At 44.2% G+C, this 24,389-nt stretch overlaps 1 protein-coding gene across 5 annotated transcripts in view; it reads left to right on the top strand.

Annotated features, from left to right (window-relative positions):
- Positions 1–254: 254 nt before the first annotated feature.
- Positions 255–24,389, top strand: part of TBX5 (T-box transcription factor 5) — a 49,336-nt gene continuing 25,201 nt past the window's right edge. The window contains exons 1-8 of one of the 5 annotated variants that reach the window (XM_074972780.1): positions 255–480; positions 1,274–1,413; positions 5,161–5,336; positions 7,284–7,378; positions 10,194–10,313; positions 10,998–11,145; positions 15,276–15,428; positions 23,439–23,530. In XM_074972780.1, the coding sequence (XP_074828881.1) occupies positions 5,190–5,336; positions 7,284–7,378; positions 10,194–10,313; positions 10,998–11,145; positions 15,276–15,428; positions 23,439–23,530 (755 nt within the window). In that variant the 5' untranslated portion in view covers positions 255–480; positions 1,274–1,413; positions 5,161–5,189. Of the gene's footprint in view, positions 481–1,188; positions 1,414–1,705; positions 1,721–2,547; positions 2,868–5,160; positions 5,337–7,283; positions 7,379–10,193; positions 10,314–10,997; positions 11,146–15,275; positions 15,429–23,438; positions 23,531–24,389 lie in introns of those variants that run through there. The other 4 variants (XM_074972781.1, XM_074972782.1, XM_074972779.1 and 1 more) reach the window with 4 other exon arrangements.

The following is a 24,389-nucleotide window of genomic DNA, read 5'->3' as shown; positions in this document are numbered from 1 at the left end:
TTGGTTATATTCCCCCCCCCCCGCCCCCCACCCAGGCTGGCTGTATTTTGCATTGCACTGAGTGGTTTCTTTGCAAAGGGGGAAACCTAGCTGATAGGGCTTTAAAGGAAAAGAAGAATACAAATTAACCTTCCATTACTGCCGCAGTCAACCATGATAGAATGGGCCAGTTGCGTGTATGATGACGTCTCTGAGTCCTATAGGTGCAAGGGCTGGTGAGATAGCAGCTATCGCCTTGAACTCTCTTTATTTTATTGGAGTATGGCTGGTAATAAACAGTAATATTTAATTTGTCTGAGACCACAAATCGGCTTTAGCTGGAAGGCTCCTTCTATATACAGTCCTATAGCGCCTGGACTTGAGGTCCTTTTCCTAGATTATTGTTTTTTCCAACCTGCAGAAGGAAATAAACGCGATTTATTTGCGTCGTTTTCAACTTTTCTTCAAGGTCCTTGAAAAAGCTAGTTTGGATTTGGAGAGGTGAGTGTTTACATTGCAATATTAGAGCCTAAACGCAGCAGCATTGCCTGGTGTTTGATCGTTATGTCCCAGGTTGTGGATTGCACCTTAGATTAGATCATCTCACTTTGCATTTCTTTCCATTCATGCTACTTTGCTGTCCACTGAAAAACAACCATTCTATGGATGCAACTTTCTAACTTTATTTTTTTAAATCTCAAATTTCACTAGCAGAATTCCTTTTCTGATCCTCACTATTTTGAGATCATGTGCAATTCTGGGATTTTATAAACAAGCGAATGGTTACAAAATATACCAGAGACCTGACATGGTGCCTCCAAGTTGCTTACCTGGAAACTTTCATCCAGAAAGCACTTGGGGGCTGCAGAAAGGCAGAAATGTCATTCTCTTTACTTAACAGCAACATAGATTTGAGCTAATCAATTTTACAAGATAAACAGCAGGCATGTTCATGCTAAGGCCAAAGAAGTAGCTTGATTTATTCTGACATTTACAATATTTATAGAATAATACTTTTTTTTGCATCGCTCTGCATATAATTTCCCCTTTAAAAATAATAAGAAAATAATATGTTATAATACCAGTCTCTAATTTGTTGGTTGTAACGGTAGGTTCAGCTATGCACAATTTTAAAAGAATTGACTACTACTTTGCTGATTCTTTGCAAGTTGCAATTAAACTGGAGGACACGTGAAGAGGTTTAAGCAGATGCCAAGCTGCACACACACACACACACAAACACAAACTTTTGCACAACGTTGTCTTATCCCCATTTCACCTCAAACTTTCATAGGAATCCAGAATTAGCACTCCAGGGGCTTGTTGGTGGAAGTCTGGGTCGATTTTTCAGCTTCCGTGAAACCCTAATTGAAAGAAAAGAAAAGAAAAGAAAAGAAAAGAAAAGAAAAGAAAAGAAAAGAAAAGAAAGAGAAGGTGGGCAGAGATCTAACCCATGCCATTTATTCCAACTCTTATCAAAAATACAACCCACCAATCTGGTTCTCTTCAGGCTGTAGAATGCGACAGGACGGCTGTTTACCCTGCTTTGACCTATTCAACTTTACCCTCAAAATAATACATTAAAAAGAGAGAGCGAGAGAGAAGGAAGATGCAGATAAAAACACATCCCCGCTTCTCAACTGACGGCTTGATTATTTTAATACAGCAGAGCCTCTGAGCTTTTGTATATATTTGCATCTCGCCGTGGAAAGGCTGGAGAATTCCTGCTCGTTTTGCAAAGGTGGGGTAGGGTGGGGGTCAAAGAGGGGGGGGGGTCTATTTTGTAAAAAGAGCTTTGATCTTTCTGCAGATACAATACAAAATGCTAGGCACCCCCTTCATGTTGTGTTAAACCCATTTGAATTTAAGGAGGTTGAATAACGAGGTGCCTTGGTTCCTTCTTTGCCTTGGGTATCCCTTTTATCCAGTCTGGCTTGGGTCAACGAGTCCCTTTTTCATATGTCAAAGGCCCCCAAGAGAACTAAGAAATATTTTTCGTGAGTTGGTTTAAAATACTAACCTATATATTCAGGGGTGTTTGGGGGAGTGCGTGTTGGGGGGATGGGAGGGAGGCCGATGTATGGTTTGTGTTAGGGAAGCCAACTGCTTCTTTGGGGGATTCACAAGCTTTGAATTTTCTCTCCGGTTGGGGAAGATGGATGGAATAGGGAGGGAGTGGGGAAGGAGGCGGGGGGGGGGGGTTTACTGGTGAGTTTGATGGTTGTCTTTGTGCCTTGTTCTTGTTTGCCTGCCAGAAAAATAAGCGGGGGGCGGGGGGGGGCTGGAGAGAGAGAGAGAGAGACTCGGAGCAGGATCAGAGCTGGTTGGACAGAAGATCTCAGCACTTTGCGAGCAAAGCTGAGCCCGACCCCACGTCACCGCACTCCGCGCTCCGCTCGGCTTCTATTTCCTATGTGCAACTCGCTCTGCCCTCCAGAGAGAGGGGACTCGAGCCAAGATCACAAACCTGCCGGGGGAGGCTGCTCCTGCTACTCAGCGACAGCCCTCTCTAAACTTTCTGTTGTCGTCTTCCCCCGCCCCTCTCCCCCCACCCCGTCCTTAGGAGGGGGCTGGGTGCGGGGGCTGGCTGGGGGAGAATCCGGATCCACCCGATCAGGCCGAGAAGGAAGGCTTTATCTCGGCCTCAGGATCCTTTCTCTGGTGCGTCTGACAACCTGGAAGTGTTTGGCGAGAAAGAGGGCCAGAGGCACTGTTGCATTGGAGAGCTTTTTTCCCCTCCAGGCTGTGTTTTAAAATAATAATAATGCGGGTCTGAACATAAATAAATGCAAGGACATGCAAACCAGAAGCCTGATGCCACTCATTTCCATTGCAAGGGGGGGAAACATTAAGGAGATGCGTTGATTGCATGGAATTCAACAAGCAAGGTAACGGTTCTTCCATTGCCCTGTCTGTCTGTCCCTGTCTGTCCGGCGGGGGGCGGGGGGGAGTGGGGAGAGACAGCGAGAGGAAAGCGCTGGCAGGGGGTCATTGTTACACAGGCAGTGTCTTTCCCAAGGAATGCCAAGGCCTGTGGGAGGAAATCAGCAAAGGGGTTTCCTCCCAGGTAACCTCCGCGGGGGGTGGGGGGGGGGAGAGAAACACAAATAAATGATGGAACAAAAGGAAAGGGTTGGGGTTGTTTTTTTTGCTAACCCACTTTGGTGCTAGCTAGTGGCGCAAGAGGCATTTGTCATACAGCGATCGAGGCCTGGTTCTGTCAAGCCCCATTTCCTCTCTGGCGCTCTTGGGAGGGGGTTGATCTCAAAGTGGGCTGAGTCGCTGTGGTTATTTTTCCACCCCCCCGCACCCCACTTCTGCTTAACTATGTTTAAAACTGGCGACGTGTGGCGCAAGCCTGCCCGAGAAATTCTTCTCCGCGGCCGCGGCCGTCGCCGTGGCTCTGGGCTCGTTGTTTCAACGAACGTGCCCCGTTTCTAAGCTCGCCGACTGCCGGGGACCGGCGCATACCCGCGCGCCAGAAGCCGAGTCAAAATGGGTCAGGGAGGGTGGCCAGAGCTCGCCGAGAAGCGGAATGAAAACAACAGCCCAGCGAAGGGAACCTTAAATGGTCCCTGCCTCTGGCGTGCCTAGCACAACATCATTGCCATTAGCGTGCCTGGGCTTTGGGGGGCCCGGTGAGACATCAAATCCAGCAGCCGTGTCTCATCCCTTCTGCCCGGCGCACACCTTCGCTGCACGGGGACCTTCCCCCTCCCCCTTCGCCCTTCAGCCACTTATTACAAACCATCTGCCTTGTGTGTGTTATGGGAAAGGAGCATTTGAAGGGGGGGGGAGAAGAAAGCCAGATAGTTTTATAAAATGATGTTTGGAGAGAGAAGTGGCATGTGTCCCCCCTTCACTTTTTGTTTTAATTCATCTGTTTCTCCCCCAAGCACCAGTGCAAACACACCACGTCGTGTCTCAATATTTAAAGGCGACTATAACTAGGAATTAATATTTAAAGAGAGTGCTTTAAATACGGTTCGAGAAGAAAGAGCTTATGGAGAAGCAATTATTTTATTATGCTTAAAACATGTCACTTTCTCCCCCGACATGGCTGTTAAAAACGGACCTGGTACTTTATTTTAAATATTTTTACATATTTAAAATAAACGACACCAAAGTTCTGAATCCTAAAAAAAAAAAAAAAAAAAAAAAAATTAAAAAAAGAGAAAGAAACCAGGCAATTTAATCGCTTATATCCCTCATTGCAACCTAAAGGACAATTTAAAAAATCTTTGAAATTCGCTTTTTACTGTTAGTATCTGACTGAAGTTTTTCCTCTCAGTTTAGGTTCTCTGGTTTTGCATTTCTGCTGTAATATTGTAGGTTAGATCAATGTAGCTGCAAGTGTAACTGACAGGTACATTTAATACATGAAATTATACAATGGCTTGATTTTATGTATTAATTCGTGACTTTGTATTTATTCTACTTCTACTGTGCCATATGATCTATTAAAGGCAACTTCCCACGTTGCTTGCACCTGAATGGAGCAGTCACTTTCATGTGAAAATGCTGATTGCTTCCCGGTTTGCTTTTGCAAAGGGACTTTATTTTTCTTTGCACGCGAGGTTATATCGTTTGCTTCACGTCTCCATGAGGTTAAAGCACCCCTGGAATGAATTCAGTTCTCTCAAGGAAACATTTTAAGCAATATCAGCTGTAGATGGCTCCATAAATGGGGAGCTAGTATAAAAACAAAAGTCAAGAGTGGTCAGTAGTTCACCAGTCAGGCTTGTGCATTTTCTTTAAAAAGGTGAAATTTGTAATGAGCTTCCCCCAAAAAACAAAATACCCGGTTTCTTAGCTTTATAGGCCTTTCCAGATATATTTAGCCAACAGTTTACTAGGAGGGCAGCTAAACTATATTGTTAATCTTTTTCGTGTGTGTTGATTAATCAAAAATCTCTCTCTCTCTCTCTCTCTCTCTCTCTGTGTGTGATGTTTGATAAAAATTTAATCTCCCCTGCGGACTGGAATAATAAATCGAGGCTTCTCTTTGCCCCCACCGATATTTTCTCTCCAAGCAGCTGAAGAGGAGTTGCTGCCAGAGGGCGTGTTGGGGGGGGGGGGGAGAAGGTGGTCTATATCTATAGCTCTCTCTATACATTTTCTTAAATGCCAGCTTTGACTTATGTCTCTCTTATCTTCCCTCTCTGCTGTGCGCGCCTGCAGCGGGAGACTCAGCGGAGGAAGCTTGTAACATGGCGGATGCTGAAGAAGGCTTTGGGCTTCCCAACACGCCGGCTGATTCAGAGTCGAAAGAGCTTCAATCTGAAACCAAACAAGAGAGTCAGCTCGGGGCCAGCAGCAAGTCGCCTTCCTCTCCCCAGGCAGCTTTCACCCAGCAGGTAAGCGGAGGAGGAGAGACCTGACGAGAAACAGTCGCTGCTCGCATGGTCTTTCCCCGGTTTGGGTTTTTGTTGAATCGTTGCCGAGATTTGTCCGGGTTTCTGTGCTGAAGAGATGGGTAATTCTAGGCATACAGGGCCAAGTGATGAGACTGGACAGTAGCGTCAGACTATCCTAGCTATAACTGCTGTAATAACAATTAGCTATGGTAATTACAAGCAAACACCCATCTAGATACAAACAGGCACACACACACAAATATAGAAACATTCACGGACACAAAGACACACACATATCCTGAAACACACTCACATATCCACGACGCACACATCCATACACACACACGAACACGTACACAAGGCACACACATCATACACATATACACAGACATGCATATTTCAGTGTCTCCCTCTCCCTTCCTTGACTTTCCACCTCTCTTCCTTAATCTGAAGGGTTTGGGGGGCGTTGGAGAAGTCCTGTGCCCCCCCGTGTTGCTGGGAAGGGGTGCTGATCGTTTCTTTTGAGACTCTCCAGCATGCACCCGCCGGTGGACTGATATTACTGTGTCGCTCTGCCTTTGAACCGAACCATTTAAGAGGAAAGTAGGCCAGGACGCCGGCGGCCCAGTTAACGGATTGTTTTGGTTTTTTAAACTCCAGCCTACCACAGGGACTCGGCTCGTGTGGACTAGAACAAACCATTGTTTGTCTAAAACCACCCCATGAGATGCAGGGCAGTTTTTGTTAAGGCTGGGGATTAAGCGAATATTCCCCTTTCTTTAAATGAGAACAGAGCACAACACGGCTGACGGGGCAAAGGCAGTCTTGAATACATGTTTAATGTAGCTCTGTGTTTACATCTCAGGTACATCTAGAAAAGGAAAATTATTAGTGTGATGAACAATAGAGGGGAGAGAGATTCTAGCATAAATCTATCCTTATTCAGATCTTAATTGTGTTTGGGGGGGGGGGGAGGCGCAAAAATCATGTAGGAAGAAGTGGATTTAAAAAGAAACAATTCATGAAATGCCATAGGATTATTATTTCTTTCGGGACATGTGTGTATATAACAATACACTGTTGACAATAGAGCACCCCGATCTTGCTTTTCTTGACCCCCCCCCCCAAAAAAAAACTGCACCAGGAAAGAAGGCTCGGGCCTCAAAACCGGTTTCCCCCCGTCACAGAATTAACATTAATACACACACACACGTAATATATATACACACACATGTTAATTCTGTGACGGGGGGAAACCGGTTTTGAGGCCCGAGCTTTCTTTCCTGGTGCAGTTTTTTTTTGGGGGGGGGTCAAGAAAAGCAAGATCGGGTGCTCTGTTGTCAATAGTGTATTGTTATAGGACTTCCATTGCAATCTGTATAAATGTAACGGGCTACACGCTCGGCTGGTCCTACGCATCGTTTGTGTGGAGCTAGGGCCCATTTACACCACTAGAGGAATTGAAGGGTGCGGGGCACCTCCCTGGCTTTGCAGACGGTGTTTTATTCTCTTTCTTTCTGTGAATCGCCTCTGCCCAGGATCGTTTTCCTTCTAGTAAACTCACGCATTGTCTTGCCCTCACGCATTGTCTATTTTGATGCATTTGGCCCCGTGCCTATCTCTAGCCCTATATCAAAAGGCTACAAACTTCTCCTACGAAAGCGGGTGCCGTGCAGAAATCCGTCTCCTTTCTGCAATGCTTTGCAAGAGCTTCTTTGAATTTTTTTTTTCCTGGAGATTTCCCTTCAATGAATCATTCCTTTGCGCTGGTCTGGGAGTTACAGTCTTTTAATGTCACGTCAGTTAGGATTGTATAGAAAGCAGAAGCGCTCGGTGCTGACATGCCAAAGTTCAATCCCTCTTCTGGGTCTCCTGTTTTCCCCCAGCTCTTGGAAAGCTCGGAGCTCGTCCTCTCCTGGGTTCACTCATTAACTTATTTATTTGCAGGGCATGGAGGGGATCAAAGTGTTTTTACACGAACGAGAATTGTGGCTAAAATTTCACGAAGTGGGGACAGAAATGATTATAACAAAGGCTGGAAGGTAAGGTTAATAAAAGAGCTCTTCTGTTTTTAAAATGAATATATATATATTGTATACACAGATGTATATTCTGTACACGCAGACGTTTATGTACAAATACACACATTCGTGTGTGTATACAGAGTTGAAAAGAAACTTTTTTATGAACATCTCTCCTATGACACACAACACACACACATATATATTTGTCTATTTGTGTGTGTGCCTTATGTATGACACACGTGTCATGTAAGAGTCAAAGTTCATTTTAAAATCAATGTAAAATCTCAATAATTATGAGTTACGGAGGCCGTTTCGCAAAATTGAATGAAAATAAGCAGGAAGAAATAAAAGAAGATGATTGCCTAATTGAAGCTACCAGAAATGTTGAAGACATTTTTCGATTTGAAGGTTTCGGAGTAGATCAGCGAGAAAGGCTGGTTGGGATATTTTCAGGAGGGAGGCCTCCAATACAGCGTATACCAAAAAGATTTGTTTCTTCTGGCTTCTTATTTAACCAGGACGGGGTTCTCCCTAATCCAGTTCATTGGAGTATTTCCAAACTCATGCTGGTTGCAATCAATTGGCCAAAATCTTACATTGTTTCATGTAATACAACTCGGTGGACGATTTTGTGGGTTTTTTTTTTTTAAATACAAGGAGTAGTTAAATATTTGGAAAAGCATATTTCTGTGCTTCTAGACATTTATTTTGTGTTCAGCTCTAGGCAAATACACACATGCAGAAACATCTTCCAGTCATTCTGTAAAAAAAGTATACAAGATCCTGAGCTACTGTTTGTGTCTCTATCTAGACCAACATAAGGTTTGCAAATCTAAGTGTACGGAGAGAGAGAGAGAGAGAGAGAGAGAGAGAGAGAGAGAGAGAGAGAGAGAGAGAGAGAGAGATCACTTCCATGGTTGGCCTGGTAAATCTAATCACTTAATAAAACCCAACCTCTTTTAAGTGTATTTGGTGCGATTTACCATTTCCCTTGATATTAATGCTTTGGGGCACTGCAGAGCCCCTTTTGCTGAAGAAGCACTGAAATAAAAGTTAAGGAGAAGAGGAATTGGTGATCGATTGAGACGCAGTATTGGCTAGCACCATGCAGACTCCCATCAGTTAACTCCGGGAATCGAAATATATTTCCCTTTGCATACTACATTGAACAATGTGCATGCCATCATCATAGGTAGGGGTTCGTTCGATACAGGAAACAAGTCACCAGACAGAAAAATAATAATAGTTCAAAATTATATTTGCACTGCAAACCATCTAGAAATCAAACCTGCTTTCTGTTCTGTTATATAGTTCTCGGTGTGGTCTCCCAAACTGTGCTTTAGAGAAACAAAGCTCTAGCCATACAAAGTTTTGCAGTGGATAACAAATAGGTCTGTCTAACGGCTCGGCTTCCCTTTGAACATATCTATTGTTGAAAAGATGGTATCGTTTTAAAAGGAGAATATTCCACAAATAAAGAGACAGGAAATAAACAAAGGGCCGGAGCTCTCTAGAACCATTAGGGAGTAGGTTTGCACAGAACAGAATTGACTAAATTAATTGTCCTACTGAGAAAAGGGAAAGGAGCAAATAGACTATAGACTCCAATGCTGTGAAATGAACCAGCACATTGACTTGTTTCAAAATGCCAGGAATAAGTTGCCTTGCAAATGATCAGAGTGTACAAAGCAGTGAAGAGAAATATAAAACACCTTGCATAAAATTCCAGTGCAGGCGTGGATAAAAGTCTCGTATGGGTAGCAGTGAAAAACATTTACAACACAGAGCTTCTAAAGAAGTAATTGCATACATCACCCCCAGAATAAACCAAATAGTTTTAACTATTTATGTAACACTTTATTTTTATTATGACATAAACATATAATTTATACAATATTTTGTTAGTTATATATTTAGGGATATAGCTATATTTCATTGTTCAGGTCTTTTTTCTTTTCCTGCAAAATATTAAATATCAGGTTTTGCTATTTTTGATGAGTAACTTTGGTCTGTATAGCTTTCTTTTTCCTGTTTTTCAAATCACTCAGTCTGAACTAACAAATGGGTCTGATTTCATATTTCAAAGATCTGAAAGCAAATATAATTTCAGAAATAAGTAAGTTTAAGTTTTTTTTTAAATTAAAGGATACAGTTTCATATGCTTATTTCTAAACATTGGGAAAGCTCAAACCAAAATAATACTGCTTGTAGTAAAGGAAAAGATTTCTAAAAGTCATATTTTCAAGAGTGTTTGCATGTTTCGAAAGATTTGTCAAGTGTGTTTATGTAGATATGTACACATAACCTATGTAAGCGTGTATATAACACTTCATACATGTGCTCAAATACGATATATGTACGAGCATGTGTTTGATTCAAAGGCCAATATTTTAGAAAAAAACATCCACTATATAATAGCTCATACTTACATAAGTGTAATTTATTCTTTGTAGGGCTATAAATATAACTATCCCTGAAAGAGATTATGTGCTCTTGTATTGTAAAAGAATGAAGAATGTAACTACTGGACTGATCACAGACAAAAAGAAGAATTAAAAAAAAATGCCTCTTAACTTTAATTAATTAATTAACTATTTTGCCTGAGATAGGAACTATAACAGCGGAGCAATACTCAGCAGAAAGAAAAAAGTCCCGGTTGGACCATAAAGGAAAAGTTATGTTTCGTGTGTCTGTGTTTGAAGGGTGCGGAATAGTTTCTCGTTTAATATTGCCGATTACCGTAGCGTATACTTCCCTCACAATTGCCTGAGTTTGCGCTCCTCTTGTCATGTTTTCTTCTCTAGATTTATGTTTATTTGTTTATTTTTTTTAGGCGTATGTTCCCCAGTTACAAAGTGAAGGTCACTGGACTCAATCCAAAAACTAAGTACATACTGCTCATGGATATTGTACCAGCTGATGATCACAGATACAAATTTGCAGATAATAAATGGTATGCATGCATGGGGGGACGGGAGAGGTGCAGAGATAGGAGGAAATCTTTGTGTCTGGATTGCACAGTTAGCAAAACCTAGTTCAAATGGGTTGAAAAATACCTTTTAGCTGTCAGTTGATGCTATTAATAAGCTAACAAAGGAAGAAATGTTGGGGGGGGGGGTTTGAGAAGTATCCTGAGATAACTCCAGTTTTCCAGCCAAACTTGGGGGGGGGGCACAAAATTTTAAATTAGCCAATGACTTGAATCCTGTTGGATCCTTTTGGTTATCGCGGGGCCAACAACTTAACTGCATTTAAGAAAGAAACTCACCATGAAGGTAAATGTTAAGAATTGCCACATGGTCTTTTCTTTGATATTTAGGAAGAGGGGAGGAAGGGGTTAAATGGGAAGGGTGGGGGGGGGAGGGAGAACCAAACGGAAAATGTGTCAAAAATCTCAATTAATTTCCAGAGTAGTGTGTGTTGGTGTCTCCTTCCCCGAAATATATGATGCGACCGTCCAACGGCCCCTTCCTTTGAAACAGACCAAAGGAGCTAGCTAGACAGACAGACAGACACGTTTCCATTCCTTCTAAGCCCGATCTTTCCTGCCCGTCCTGCGGTGGTGAACTTGCTTCGCTGGGCGCAGGCCTGACGCGGGTCCCGAGGGCTAAGCCGGCTTTGTGTCCCTTTGGTTTAGGTCAGTGACAGGGAAGGCAGAACCGGCCATGCCAGGCCGGCTGTACGTCCACCCAGACTCACCCGCTACTGGGGCGCACTGGATGAGGCAGTTAGTTTCTTTTCAAAAACTCAAGCTCACCAACAACCACCTTGACCCGTTCGGACATGTAAGTACCTTCGCGAGGAGGCGGCCTCCTCTCGCTGTTACCGACTCAGCGCTCTGGAGGGCAGAAGGGAGCCCAAAGCCTCGGGGGGCAATAAGCCTACACCTGCTTTGGGCTCTGAACTCCGCTGGTTTCATGTGACGGAGGCTCGGCAAAGCCTGGGCCAAAAAGGTTGCAACAAAAGTCTGCCAGCGCGGGGGGTGGGGGTGGGGGGTGGGGGGGTTGGCTTAGTGTCTAGCACAGGGTCCGGGAGCGAATATTCAGGGTGATTTTTTTTTTTGCACTCATTTCCTATTTCTGTGGCATCTCTGCTTGTCAGATGAAATGAAAAGTCAGAGCAAGGGGGGAGGGGGAGAACCTGGAGCGGGATAGAGGTTTAATAGGCATAACGTTGGTATTAATTTCACTAAATGGCTTTTGATGCACGCTGGTGGTTGGCAAAGTCCTAGGGCGGTTATCAACAGTTGGCTAGAATTGAGCTGTTACTCAGTCGGTTGCATTTTCAGACATTCTTATAAGACACATGGTGGTGGGGGTGGGTGTGTTGGGGGGGTGATGCTTGGTGAAATATAAATCATGACTGCATGTCTCTCTGTGCAACGTGGTAAATTGCTGGATCTGATCTGATGTTGTCCCAGTAACTTGGCAGCTGTAGCAGGACACTACAAAGCGCAGACTTCAGGCCTGTTTAGAGAAACAGTAGAGCGTACTCCGTAGGAAAAGGAAAACCTTAAGAAATACTACATGGGCCAGATGCAAAGCTTATGAGGCTGTAATGTAAGGGAATAACGCAATGGGGGAAGACAATGGAATTAATTAGCCTTTAACATAAACAGCATGTTAGTTTTTGTATCCATGTATGAAGCAAAAAATTCGTGTTCACATTCACACCCCTTTCTCCCCCCCCCCCCCCCACACATATCCTGCATCAGAGCAGGTGACTGGAGTCGATAACCTGTAGGGGTCCCATGTTTATGATTCTCTCTCTCTCACCAGAAATAGAGCACAAGAACCGCTCTGTCTCCCTGCTTTCATTTGCAAGCATGTTAGCCTCTGTGTGCATGCTGCACTGTACCTCCTATTCTGTATTGGGCGGTGCTGGACAGTTGCAAGGAGTGACGGCCCAGGGAAGTCGAGCTCATTCCCAGTGTTAGAGGGTTGGGATTGTCTCATTTTGGGGGGCAGTGGGAGAGTGGGTACATCTGAATTCATGTTCATTCTCAACGTTCTTGAAAATTGGGTATTTAGCTGTATTGACTGGGAATTGCTTATGCAAGTCCTTGTCAGGTCTTGCCCTTTGACAGTATTCTTAAAAACAGGCTGGCCAGGCCAGGCTTCAGACTATTTAGCTACCTCGTTTTAACCTCATGTGGCGCCTTAGCGCTTTAAAAGCGGCTCGCTGCCTCCGTGAAGTGGGTTAAAGGTAAAAAGCAGGCATAATTATTCAAGGAAATGCGACCGAATCTGGTTCGGGGTCTCCGATTCAAAATGGAACGAGGCTCAAAAAGAAAGACAGAAAGAGAAAAGAAACCCCGCTAGCGCTTCATATACAAACGATTTCTGCAAGACCTATGTGCGTAGGCTCAGGCACGGAAAGGCTGTGTGAATTGCCCAGCCAGGAAGAGTCATTTTTCAAAGGTCTTCCTTTGAACAAATACATTTATAATTAGACAAGAGGGTATGAATCAAGATCCCCAGTGTCTCGTTTCCAAGAGTGAATTTTCCAGTCTGCTCTCAACACTTTGATTTTCTTAAAAACGACAAATCTTGTGCCATGAAATCCATAGACAAGTGGCCTCCACTGATGGAATGAATCCTCCATGTGGACTGTAATGCAGCTAGCTAGCACAGTGAAGGGTGGACGGGACATAATTACTAAGGAAGTGTGGGGTGGATGTGAGATCACAGCCTAATCTAACCCCCCTTTCCTCCTCTTAATCGTCCTCTGGTTTATCTGTCCCTCCCCCAGCTCCCCAAAAGAGGACATACGATCTCCTTATGGTTCTTCACTCAGCCTGGGTGGAGAAACGTCCCTTCCAGGAATTGAGATTCCTGCCCAAACCCCAGGAGAGGGGGAATAATTCGTGCCCAGCACATCTTGTCCTGTGTTTGGAGGTTTAGACTCCACCAGCAACTCCCCTTTCTAAACTCCCCCACCTCAAAGACCTAGGCTTCAAAGAAAGTTCTAGGGAAGGAAGGGGGCGGCGGGCGGGGGGGGGGGGGCTGATATGAGATGCCCTTGGAAGGAAGAGGCCAGCAGCCATTTTACTCCCTGCTGCGAGCAGGCGGCGATAGGAAAAAGTCTCTTTAAACAAACCTAAGGCCACGCTAAACAATAGGGACTTCAGGGGGAAGCGGCACCAGTGGGCCCTCAATTAGAGTCGCTGTAATGAAATTAAAAATCATTAGATCGTTCACCGTTGATGTCCACGATTTACCGGGATGTCAAAGCAATTTGGCTAAAGCCCCAGGATGAGAGGGTCTGGCAGGCACAGAGGACTTGCAGGGGCCGGGGTTGGCGGGACAGACTGCGTCTGTCTGTCGCCGAGTTTTGCAGCAGTCATTATCGTTACAGACTGCAACCCAAGGAAGGGGGGAGGAAAGGAAGACAGTCTTTTCTTCCAGGATTAATCCCAGTTGAATGCCAGGCTTTCGAAAGAGACAGTATCTGGTTTTATGGTGGGCACCAACCCTGGCATCCAGGGAAGTCTATGCAAAGATGGTTGGCTGGGTTAGGAAAATCACGGAGGTCTCTTTAGCTGGGGTGAGCAGTTAAAGAGCATGTTTAGCTCTTGGGAGAAAGCAATCAGGGCGAAGGCTGAACCCGTAATGGTGGCCAGCCCAGATCAGCACCGCCGTGTATCCAGGCTCTCTTATTTTGAGATTTGTTAACATACATCTGGGCCAACTTTTGATTTTATAGCGAGAAACAATTGGGAAAAATAGCGATTCCCCCCCCCCCCGAGATTGTTCCTGAAAAAAGTTCGTGGATCTTCCGAAAAAAAATTTCCTACAAGAATTTTTGAAAAAGGCTCTTTTAATAAAGAGCTGTGGACAGGTTGACAATTCAAAACATTTCGGCCAGCTCTAACTTTTGGCTTAGAAAGTGTGGACAAGATTAAAAAGGGGGCAACAGGCGAGTCAAAGAAACAGACATTTCAGGGGAGAGGCAAGCGCTACCTTCAGGCTGTTGGTTTAAAAATAATTTCTCACACACACCCCTCCTTCCCTCCCTCCCAGTTGTGAGGGCAGCTGCTCGCCTTCACAGTCATTTCCAACAGTGCTAAATAGTCCCCTCCAGGGTCATCACTGAGACAGCTTCATCCTTGAAGAAGGCACTTAAGGGAAATCCAGTTTAGTTATTACGCCACCTGGGTCTTCATTTCAGGCCTTTCCCACAATCTGAGCAATGAATAACTTACGAGCCCCAGGAATTCTATCATGTAATTTCTGATGGGTCGGATTTCCTTTCGTACTCAACCCCACCCACAATAAATGTGACTAGCAGAGCAATAATTGTAATGCTCAGGCAGTCAAACTAAAGCAGGAGATTCCACTGCGCTATAGAACCAGTGAGCCAAATGCTTCAGTTCAGGGTCATTACATTGCAGGCGGGAGAACTGTGGGCCCAGTGGCTTTTATTAAATGTAAATATGTATGTTAGACCCAGGCACACACGCCTCCCGTAAGTTCTTTAAAGTTATGTTATTGCAAGATGATGTTTAGCGAGGAACCTGATTTATGGCCAGGCTGGTTGTAGATTCCTTGTGGAGATCAATTTTATATCCCTGGTGGAAAATATTCCCACTGCTCATGTCTGCTTCCCGTGTCAAGGGGCTGGCTTTCAGCAGAGGAGAAAGTCTGCCTTGTTCCTAAAAAAATAAGTTCAGCTATTTTTACTCCTGGAGACCCATAAAGATGACCCCCCCCAACACATTTTTAGAGGGATGTGAAGTCTATGAATGATAAAACCAGCTCACTTGGTCTCCTCAGGCGCCCCTTTCCCAAGCGAAGCCTCCCCTCCCTGCCCCCCAAAGCCCTGTCAGGGGGGATCTTGGCCTGAGGGGAGAGTGACGGATCTAGGCCTCGATGCTTGACACCCCTCCCCCCATGTGTGTCTCTTTCTTTTCAAGATCATACTGAACTCCATGCACAAATACCAGCCCAGGCTCCATATCGTGAAAGCGGATGAGAACAACGGATTCGGCTCCAAAAACACCGCCTTCTGCACCCATGTCTTTCCGGAGACGGCCTTCATCGCCGTGACTTCCTACCAAAACCACAAGGTAAAGAGGATGGGGGAGAGCCACGCAACGTGGAAGAGTCCGAGTGCCGGGGCAGAGGCTTCGCCACTAACGCACGCAGCATCCCCCCCCCCGCCCCAATCACATATAGATCCCTCCCCCCCCATCACATACAGACCCCTTCTGTCTTGCCACGCCAAGTGCTCAGAGGGTTTGCACTCTTCATTGGGGGGTTATTCCTGGCGTGTCAGCGTTACGGTGTAAAGATGGGATTTAGCACAAGGGGGGGGGGGGAGAGAGAAGTTAGTTGAACAGGATGGTTTGCTCAGAGGTGAGACGACCCCCCCCCCCCCGCAATCGGTCAAAGGCTTGTAATCTGGCGTTGGAGGGGGGCGCCCGAGCGGTAGCTTTCGCAGTTGTCTCTATAACCCAGCCTGGCGGCGTTTGCTCTTTTTGCTTTGAGAAGGGTTCCTTGCTGGCGAACTCTTCAAAGGCAGTCTAGGTAGTTGCGTGGTTTGTACCTCACCTCAGGGCTTTCGGGGCGCCTCTCGGTTCCGTCAGGAAGTCAAGGGAGGAGGGCTGGGAGGGAAACAAAAAGTCCCAGAGAAGCAATATGAAAGGCGTGGATAAAATAACGCCTTGTCTTGTTTTTCTGCGCAAGAAATCGGTGAGAGGGATGGGTGTTCGTGAAGGTCTATACACGAGTCCGTGGGCACACCCACACGGATATGCGCACACCCTTTCAGTCACGCTGATGAACGGATTTAGGCTTGTGAAGCCCCCATAGAGCTTTTATGAGCGGTCCATACTTTGTGTGTCTCCCACTGGCTCGCCCGTAGGCCACAGGATCTGAGCGCTGGGGCTTGGTATTATTTTGACTAAGTTTCGCCCACCTAACGTTTTACAGTGAAAGCGACCCAGTCCTGGTTTTTGCCTTTAAACTCTTTTGGGGAGTCTATTCCTGACCAAAAAACGCTTTCCAGCGGTGGCCAATTGCAAGTTTCCTGGGGGTGAAGTGGTCCTAGCAATACGATAGCAGGACAAAAAAAGAATTGAAGATATTAAAAGGGGGGTGATAGAAGTGGAAAGATCAAAAATTAATTTTTTTGGGGGGGCGCTGAATTTACTAAATAGCAATCAGGTGAGACCACTTATAGAAGGGCTAGTGTGTGGATCCTTTAACTAGAGCCAGATAATCCTTAATTAATGCAAATATAAACTCGTGGCAAGAGAAGAGTATTAGACTCAAGGCAAACAGATTACTTTCAAAGTAGAGGTCATGTTAAGGTAAAATTGAATTTTAAATCCTTTAAAAAAATCCTCCGTAAACTGTTTATAAGTCAGGGCGAGGGCTTTTAATTACACTGCTGGACGTGCAGAATGGTTTCATTGTGTTTAAAAAGTTCAATCGTGTGGTTAATTTCAAACCAAGAACGTGTCACTTTAATACTCCGGATAAATTATGCATGGTTTCCTGGAGATGTGGCCATGAAACGCCTGAACCACTTTAAACAGGTTTCGCTTTCTCAATGTCGTTGGTATCTCCACCAACCAACCCATTAGATACAAAAACAGAGATAGGTTTGTGAAGAAACAGCATCTCACTGTCACTAGGGAGTGAAAGGAAATAGGTCCAAGCCATTACGACCGGGAGATGTTGGCACGGACAGAACAATCAGTGCTAGCAAACTGAAGCCAAATGGAGTCTTGGCCAATTTATGGCTTAAATTATAACCCCGCTGTGGAGACTATAAAATCTGGTTGATAGGTTCACCTATATTAAAAAAATAATAACAGAATTGACGGTAATAAGAGGACAGAATAACCACTTTAAAATTGATTTCCTAGAGGAAATCAAACTCCGCTTTTGAGATCTTGAATTTACCTGCTCTTTGTAGACGCAAGGAGCGTCTTGTGAGCAAATAACACAATCCAAAGGTTTGGGTAGGTAACTGCCATAGGGAAAGAGGGCTATTTGATTGCAAGTCAGCTGCATTCAGTTGATAAGACATGACACCTGTGTCTTTGGCAGTCTGGAAACACACCCCACCCCTTTGTGTGTATCCCCTTTCTGCAGACCCACAAATTCATGGAACCGTTCAGGAACAACTAAATAGAATAAAGGCGCAATTGAGAAATTATATAACTATGTAATGATCTACCCTAAATGGCATCTCCCTCCAGGGAAGGGAATAAAGTTTGCCGACTGCCCAATAGGAGTAAGAGCCAGTTTTCCGGGACCCTGCACTAGCGGATATTTGAGTGGAACAGTTTATATTCCTATTACTGTAGTAAGGCAAAGAAAGGCGCTGTGAAAACGTGGGGCCATTTCGTTCACAGTGGGGACCGATTCCCCTTGCGGATGAGACGCGGATTGTGCAAGAGATATTTTCATGGCACAATAGTGAATATATTTATTCTCAGTCTAGGTATTTGTTCACAGTCTCACCCGTCTGTCTAGTTTACAGATACATCCAAGTCACCCCGGTGTACGTGTCCATGTCACACCCACTCCCAGGTACACACATTGCCAGAAGCATGCTGCAAATGAACGCCAGTATTAGTCGTCAAGGGCTTTTGGTGAGCTGCCTTCTTTTAGCTGTGCATCTATAGGGCATGTCGGAGAGAGTCAGTGTGCTTATACATGCTGTGGAAAGACTCCACTGATTTCAGATCCGTGGATTTATTTCCCTTGCACCGCTGCATTCCCCGTTGGATTTGGTGTTTATTTCCCCTGATATTTTAGGCAGCCAGAAAAAGATATTTAAACAAACTGGCTCTCCCCCTGCCCCCCACCTCCCCAGCCACATTAAGGGAGGGTGAGGCCATGAAGAAAGTTTGTCAGGTTTTCAGTGCAGTTGTCAGCAGCTCAGAGACCCTTCCCACTCCCCACAACTCCTACCCTCACCCCAGAAATATTTACCATTAAACTAGGTCACATGCACATTTCATTTCCTTGCCGTTTGCACAATGGTTGCATGCAATCAGGTTGATTCCCAAATATTAAACTTCCCCTGCAGTTAAGGACTATTTTGCTGCAGCTTAAATCATTGTGTTACTCGCTCATATTTATTAGGTACTAGCTTTCTGGTTAGGACCAGGAAATGAACCCTAATAGACAGAAATAATTAAAGTTCTGCCCTCGTGAGGGTTCTTTCCAAAGCAAGAATTCACAACAATTATTCTCATTAATTTTTACAACCTACTGCCCCCCTAGCTGGACCTGGGCTTTATATTGGCTTTCCCCCTGTCAGGATATCCGGTTTTATGCTTATTTTTTGGATGTGATTTAACATGCTTTATAGCCCAGATCCTGTAAAGTACAGCACTAGGAAAGAACAGCCCTAGCTAAAAAGGCAACACATACACAGCTGTGCTACAGTGCACAGAGATGTGCAAAGGACAATGCACAAGGGCACATTGTAACTCATTGCCAATATGTACCAAAGGTGTGTCATAAGGGTTTATATATACTTTAACTTATATGTACACGCATTATACTCAAAACCCTCTATTAAAATAGCACTGCAATCTTAATGAAGTCAAGCACTCAGAGGTTAGGAAATGCCAGTATGAAGGTTGCCTGGGCAATATTAATTTGGCCTCCATGTATATCCATTATTGTACTTTCTCCAATTGCATGATCACACACTATTTTTTCACCAGGCCCCTGCCTCTTTCAGTGCACATGACAGACCGTGCTCAATTATGAGCAGCTATGCAATATTTTGTTTCATACTATTGTTTATTATATGGCCCTAGGCCTTATTTACTGCGCACTGTTCACATCAGCTCTGAAGACAGGATTACTAATTCTCAGGGAGTCTATGGCACTCATCACTACAATATCTTCACCTCACAGGAGTGTAGTGAAGGGTTTGTATTATCCCCATTTTTCAGATCAGGAGTGGAGGCAGAGAGATGCTCATTGATTTTGGATATCTGATATGAGATGCCTGGGACCTGGTTTTTCAGAGTGCTTAGCATTATAGAGCATTTTATATGTTCAAAGCTCAGCAATTCTGCACTCCAAACCCAGGGAGTCAAGTCAGGCACCCAGAAAGTGAGGAGCACACAATTAATGATCACTTGTTTAAGTGACTTGACCAGCATCACATAGGAACTCGGCAGAGGCAGGGATAGAATCCAGCTCTCCAGGGCAGCATTCAACCACCTTAACCAGGAGGCCAGCCTATGCTTCTCGCAATCTCTTGCCTCCTTTACTACCTACCTTTCAACTTCTGCTACAAATGAGGCTGGGGTCCTACAGACAGCCTCCTTTCTTTCACAACCCTGATTCATCCCCAGAGCACCATACATCCTGTACACTCTGAACAAGGCCATGAAAAGAGCATCTGACCATCTAGTTCATTAGCAAGCTTGAAACCTTGAGGTCCACCTCCCAGACCTTTGCAACTTGAACTAATGAAGTAACGGATAGCAGTAGTAGGTTATCATGCTCTATGGGGACCAGCACTAGAAGGGGAGGACACATTTTACCAGCAGGTTTCACAGATATTTGCCAATAGCAGAGGAATGGTGGGACTCAAACCTTGGGTTCCATTTTGGGCGCAGGAAGGGAGTGAGCGCTACCGAGCACAAACTCTAGCCATTCCAAGCTTGAGCCCATCTGCCACATCCCCTCCAACCTGTCCCAGTAGTCTCTTCACCACTTCTGGTTCCTTATCCCAGTCTTCTTTCCTCAGATTACTCATCCCAGACCCAGTCTCCGTGTCCAGCCAGTCCTAGTCTCACTCCAGGTTCACTATAGGACTCCCAATTCTCTGTCCCTCCCCCCGCCCCACTGGATATTTCACCTCTCCCCCTTCCCACACCCAGTCCCAGTCTCCTTGCCCAGCCAGTCCCAGTTCCCACTCCAACAACTTGTCCCCAGATTCCTTGCCCAGTCTATCCCAGTTCTGTCCTGGCTCCTCATCCTATGTGTCTCTCCGCCATCTGGGTTCTTCATCCAATCTCAGTGTTCCTCCCAGTCCCTCCCTAGATCCTTGTCTAGTCACCCCCATTCCTGGCTGTCTGTCCCAGTCTCCTTGCCCAGCTAGTATCAGTTGCATTTCCACACCCCAATTTCTTGTCAGATCTGTCTCCCCTCCTTCTGCAACCCCCACCTAGTTCCTAGTCGCAGTCTTTGTCCAGCCAATCCCAGTCCCCATCTCATTTCTCTCACCAGCTCCCAGCCCCAGGCTCAGTCTGTCTCCCACTCCCTCCCATTGTAGGGTCACCAGATTCCTTATCTGAATATACTTCTTTCCCTCCCCCAGGTCTAGGATTTGTTATCTCTGCATTCAAATCAGACAGCTTCCTCTCCACGCTGCCTGGGTACCAGCAGGGGTGTCATTGAGACTAGAGGAAAGACAGGCTCCTTGTCCGCAGTTCCAGTGCCCAGCTCCACCCTGACCTGGAGCAGTTGTGAACAGCCATTACAGGGAGAGTCCAGCTCAGCCCCTGTAATTCTGGACTAGAAAATACTCAGGGCAAGTCTACACTACAAAATTAAGTTGACTTAAGATACTCCAATGTACAGCCACCACAATGATTCCATTTCTCTTGCATGTCCACAGTAGACTTCTTGTGTTTGAGGTGCATGGCCTCCCCAGGAGCACTTGCACCAATTGTGGAGCATTGGGGGACAGTTTCTGAAAGCCAGCAACAGTTGATGTAAGCAATGCAGTGTCTGCACTGACACAGTTGACCTAACTACATCGACTTAAACACTACTCCTCTCATGGAAGTGGAGTTAAGTCAGGGGAGTGGGCAAGTTACACTGGTGGGAGCTACATTGTAGTGTAGATACTTACAGAGTTAGGTTGGATGAAGTATTGTCAATGAAGATGGCGACTTCATATTTGAGCTGCTAAATTGAAAAAAGGTCTAATTAACATATGCAAACTGCATTTTTTCCAAAGGATTATAATTGGACCAAATTTGGGGAGATTTCAGAGGAATAGAAAAGGGGCATCTCCCTGTCAAAGGATGCCCTCCTGCAGAATTTTGAAACCCTGCTCCAAAATATAGGGAGTCTAGTATTTCAAAGAAAAGATCTCCAGATTTTTTTTTTTTATAAAAAAAGATGTGCAAAACATGTTATCCCCTAGCTTTGTTTTCAAAAAATGGCTGCATTCTGTTGGCTGAAACGATTTAAAAAAAAATCAGTCTGAGGAAGACAGTGGCATGGAAAACGTCAGTTCTAATGGTTAAAGTTTGGTAAAGTTAAAAGCAACTGAAAATAGGGTTTTATAATGAGAAGTGTTGGGCAACCTTAATAGGTGGCAAAACCAGCACATAATGTATCTAAAACTGTACAATATATAAATGTTTACATATACTTCCATTCTCTCAAATGTTCTATAAATTAAATGTTAGAATTATGGACAGTTTTAAAGGTGACCCTTTATATGCAAGCTCCTTCCATAAACTCTGTTCAGAAGTACTTGTGCGCAGTTTATCATAATAGAGAAGTGGGAAAGCAAAGAGTAATCTATAGGTCAGGTGAGAACTTTGACAGCAGTTTCCTTCAGTTAACCCTCTCCAAAGTAGTACAGTATTTAGAGCCCTATATTTTTATTGCATCCATATTGGATAATGCTTTCCTGGGCATTCTGACTTTGTGGGAGTTGCCTTTTTTTTTTTTTTTTTTTTTTGAAAAAGTAAAGGATGTAATTGACTAACTCACTTAGAAAGTTAAAAAAAAAATCTATCAAAGTCAGTGGCAATAGTATGCTTGTAATGAATTAAAGAGCTAGGACCTGATTCAAAGCCCACTGGTCAATGGAAAGGGTCCTTTTGACCCCAGTGGGCATTAGATCATGCCCCTAATAAGGGTTTTAAACAAGAATAGACTAAGTGACCTAAACGTCTCTTGGAGCCCAAATCTATGAACACACATTAAATCACTGCTCATGTGAACAGTTCCACTGAAGGCTGTGGGACAACTGACTCACATACCTAAGCGTTTGCACTGCAGGGCTCTAATCATTTCATGGAAATTTTGAAAGAGAATTAGTGTGTTTTGGTACCAGTATCATAAACCCCAACTTACTAGAGGACTTCACTCACTCAAGCAACTATTCCCATTGTGTTTAGCAAGTAAGAACTATTCACATGGGCATGATGTTGCAGAATACAAGTAAACAATGAGAGAGTTTAGCCACTGACTTCAATAGAGCCTAGATTTCATCCATGGATTCTTGCAGAGGTTGTGAGCTTGCAAAGACATACACACATGCTTAACTTTGTACACATGAGAGGTTCCATGGAACTCAAGTACAATGAGTGTTCGCATGTGTAAAGTTAAACAAGTACAGACTAAGGACCTATGCAGTTATCCAGTGTCAGCAGGAGCATCTATATTGGAGGCGGCATTGTCTGGTGGTAAGAGCAGAATGCTCAGAACTAGGAGACTTAGACTGTTTTCATATCTGTCATCAGGTTGTGCTGCTTTGAGCAAAAAGTGCCAGTTTCCTCAGTTATAAAATGGGGATATTACCCATCTTTATAAAGTGCTACATTAACATGCAGTGGGGAACTCTTCATGCGCTCCAGGAAGGTCTACTTGGGCCAGTTAGTGCACAACATGTGGGTGTGTTTTAGAATTTACACCCCACACCAGGTAGACAAGCCCTGAGATGACAGGCACTGTGGGTATCGGTTGATTGATATAAGAGGGGGGAAAATTTCTGTTCACTTCAGGTATGTCTGAGCAGACATACTAATAAATAGAATAGATGTTTAGAAAAATGGGTCCATAATCTTGAGTCCTCTAGGTGCTACCACAATATAAATTATTACCTTAAACCCAAATACAAAGCAATTGTCATATGAGAAAGGACTAATTCTGGTAAACCCTTACTCCTGTAAGTGTCTTTACTTTGTCATAAGGGTGGCATAATAAAGCTTAAGAAAGAGGGGTTGTTGACTGAGGACTTCTTGTCAGCTCAGAGATTTCTAATTCTAGGAAGCTCAATTTGTAACGCCTAATTCTTTGGAGTGGGAATGAAATGCTCACGATAAACCACTTCTTGTTCCTTCCTTCAGATCACCCAGTTAAAGATTGAAAATAATCCCTTTGCTAAAGGGTTTCGAGGTAGTGACGATATGGAGCTACACAGAATGTCAAGAATGCAAAGGTAAAATATTTACACATACGGTATGAAAAAGTTTGCCATTGCAGCAATTGGCCTCATATGCATTACTTTAGTTTGTCAAATTTAGTCCTCAATCCTGCAAACATTTATGTATATGCTGAACTTGATTAAAAACAAAAAACATCAAGACTGAAAATAGAAAAGGATAAGAGGTGACTTGATCATGGTTTTAAGTACCTACATGGGGAGAAGATTTCTAATATCTGGGTTCTTTAATCTAAGAGAAAGCAAAACAAGATGCAATGGCCAGAAGCTGAAGCCTGACAAATTCAGATTAGAAAGAAGGTTCATGGGTAAAATTTACAGATAGTTAACAACTGGAACAACTTAAAAAGGGACATGATAGAATCTGATGGCAATTGGAGGTCTGTCTAAAAGAGCTGCTTTAGCTCAACCACAAGCAGTTGGACTTGATGCAGGAATCACTGGATGAGGCTTTCTGACCTGTGTTATGCAGGAGGTCAGACTAGATTGTCAGAATGGTCCCTTTTAGACCTTAAGATCTAAGAATCTATTAACTTGATTCATTCCATGCACTCAGAACTCCCATGTGTAAAGTTACTCACGTGTACAAGCATTGGCAGGATCGAGCCTTAATGGCTATGTAAATCATACTGCTAGACAACGTCTCTTATGCTGCAAACACTTATGCATGTGACTGTCCAGTTGAATAAGATTAAACTCACATGTTCAAGTGTTTGTAGGCTCACGTCCAAGAGCCAAAAATAAAAAAGCCACCTTATTCTCCTCTGAATCCACCTTTGTGATAAATCAGACTGTCCTGTGACCCCTTATCATATAACCTTTCTAACAGCTACACTGATCCTGGCAGCTAGTGTAA

This window comes from Natator depressus, chromosome 15, assembly GCF_965152275.1.
Source record: "Natator depressus isolate rNatDep1 chromosome 15, rNatDep2.hap1, whole genome shotgun sequence".
Lineage (NCBI taxonomy): Eukaryota > Metazoa > Chordata > Testudines > Cheloniidae > Natator > Natator depressus.
Note: the sequence above shows the minus strand (reverse complement) of the source record. Positions and strands in the feature narration are given on the sequence as shown.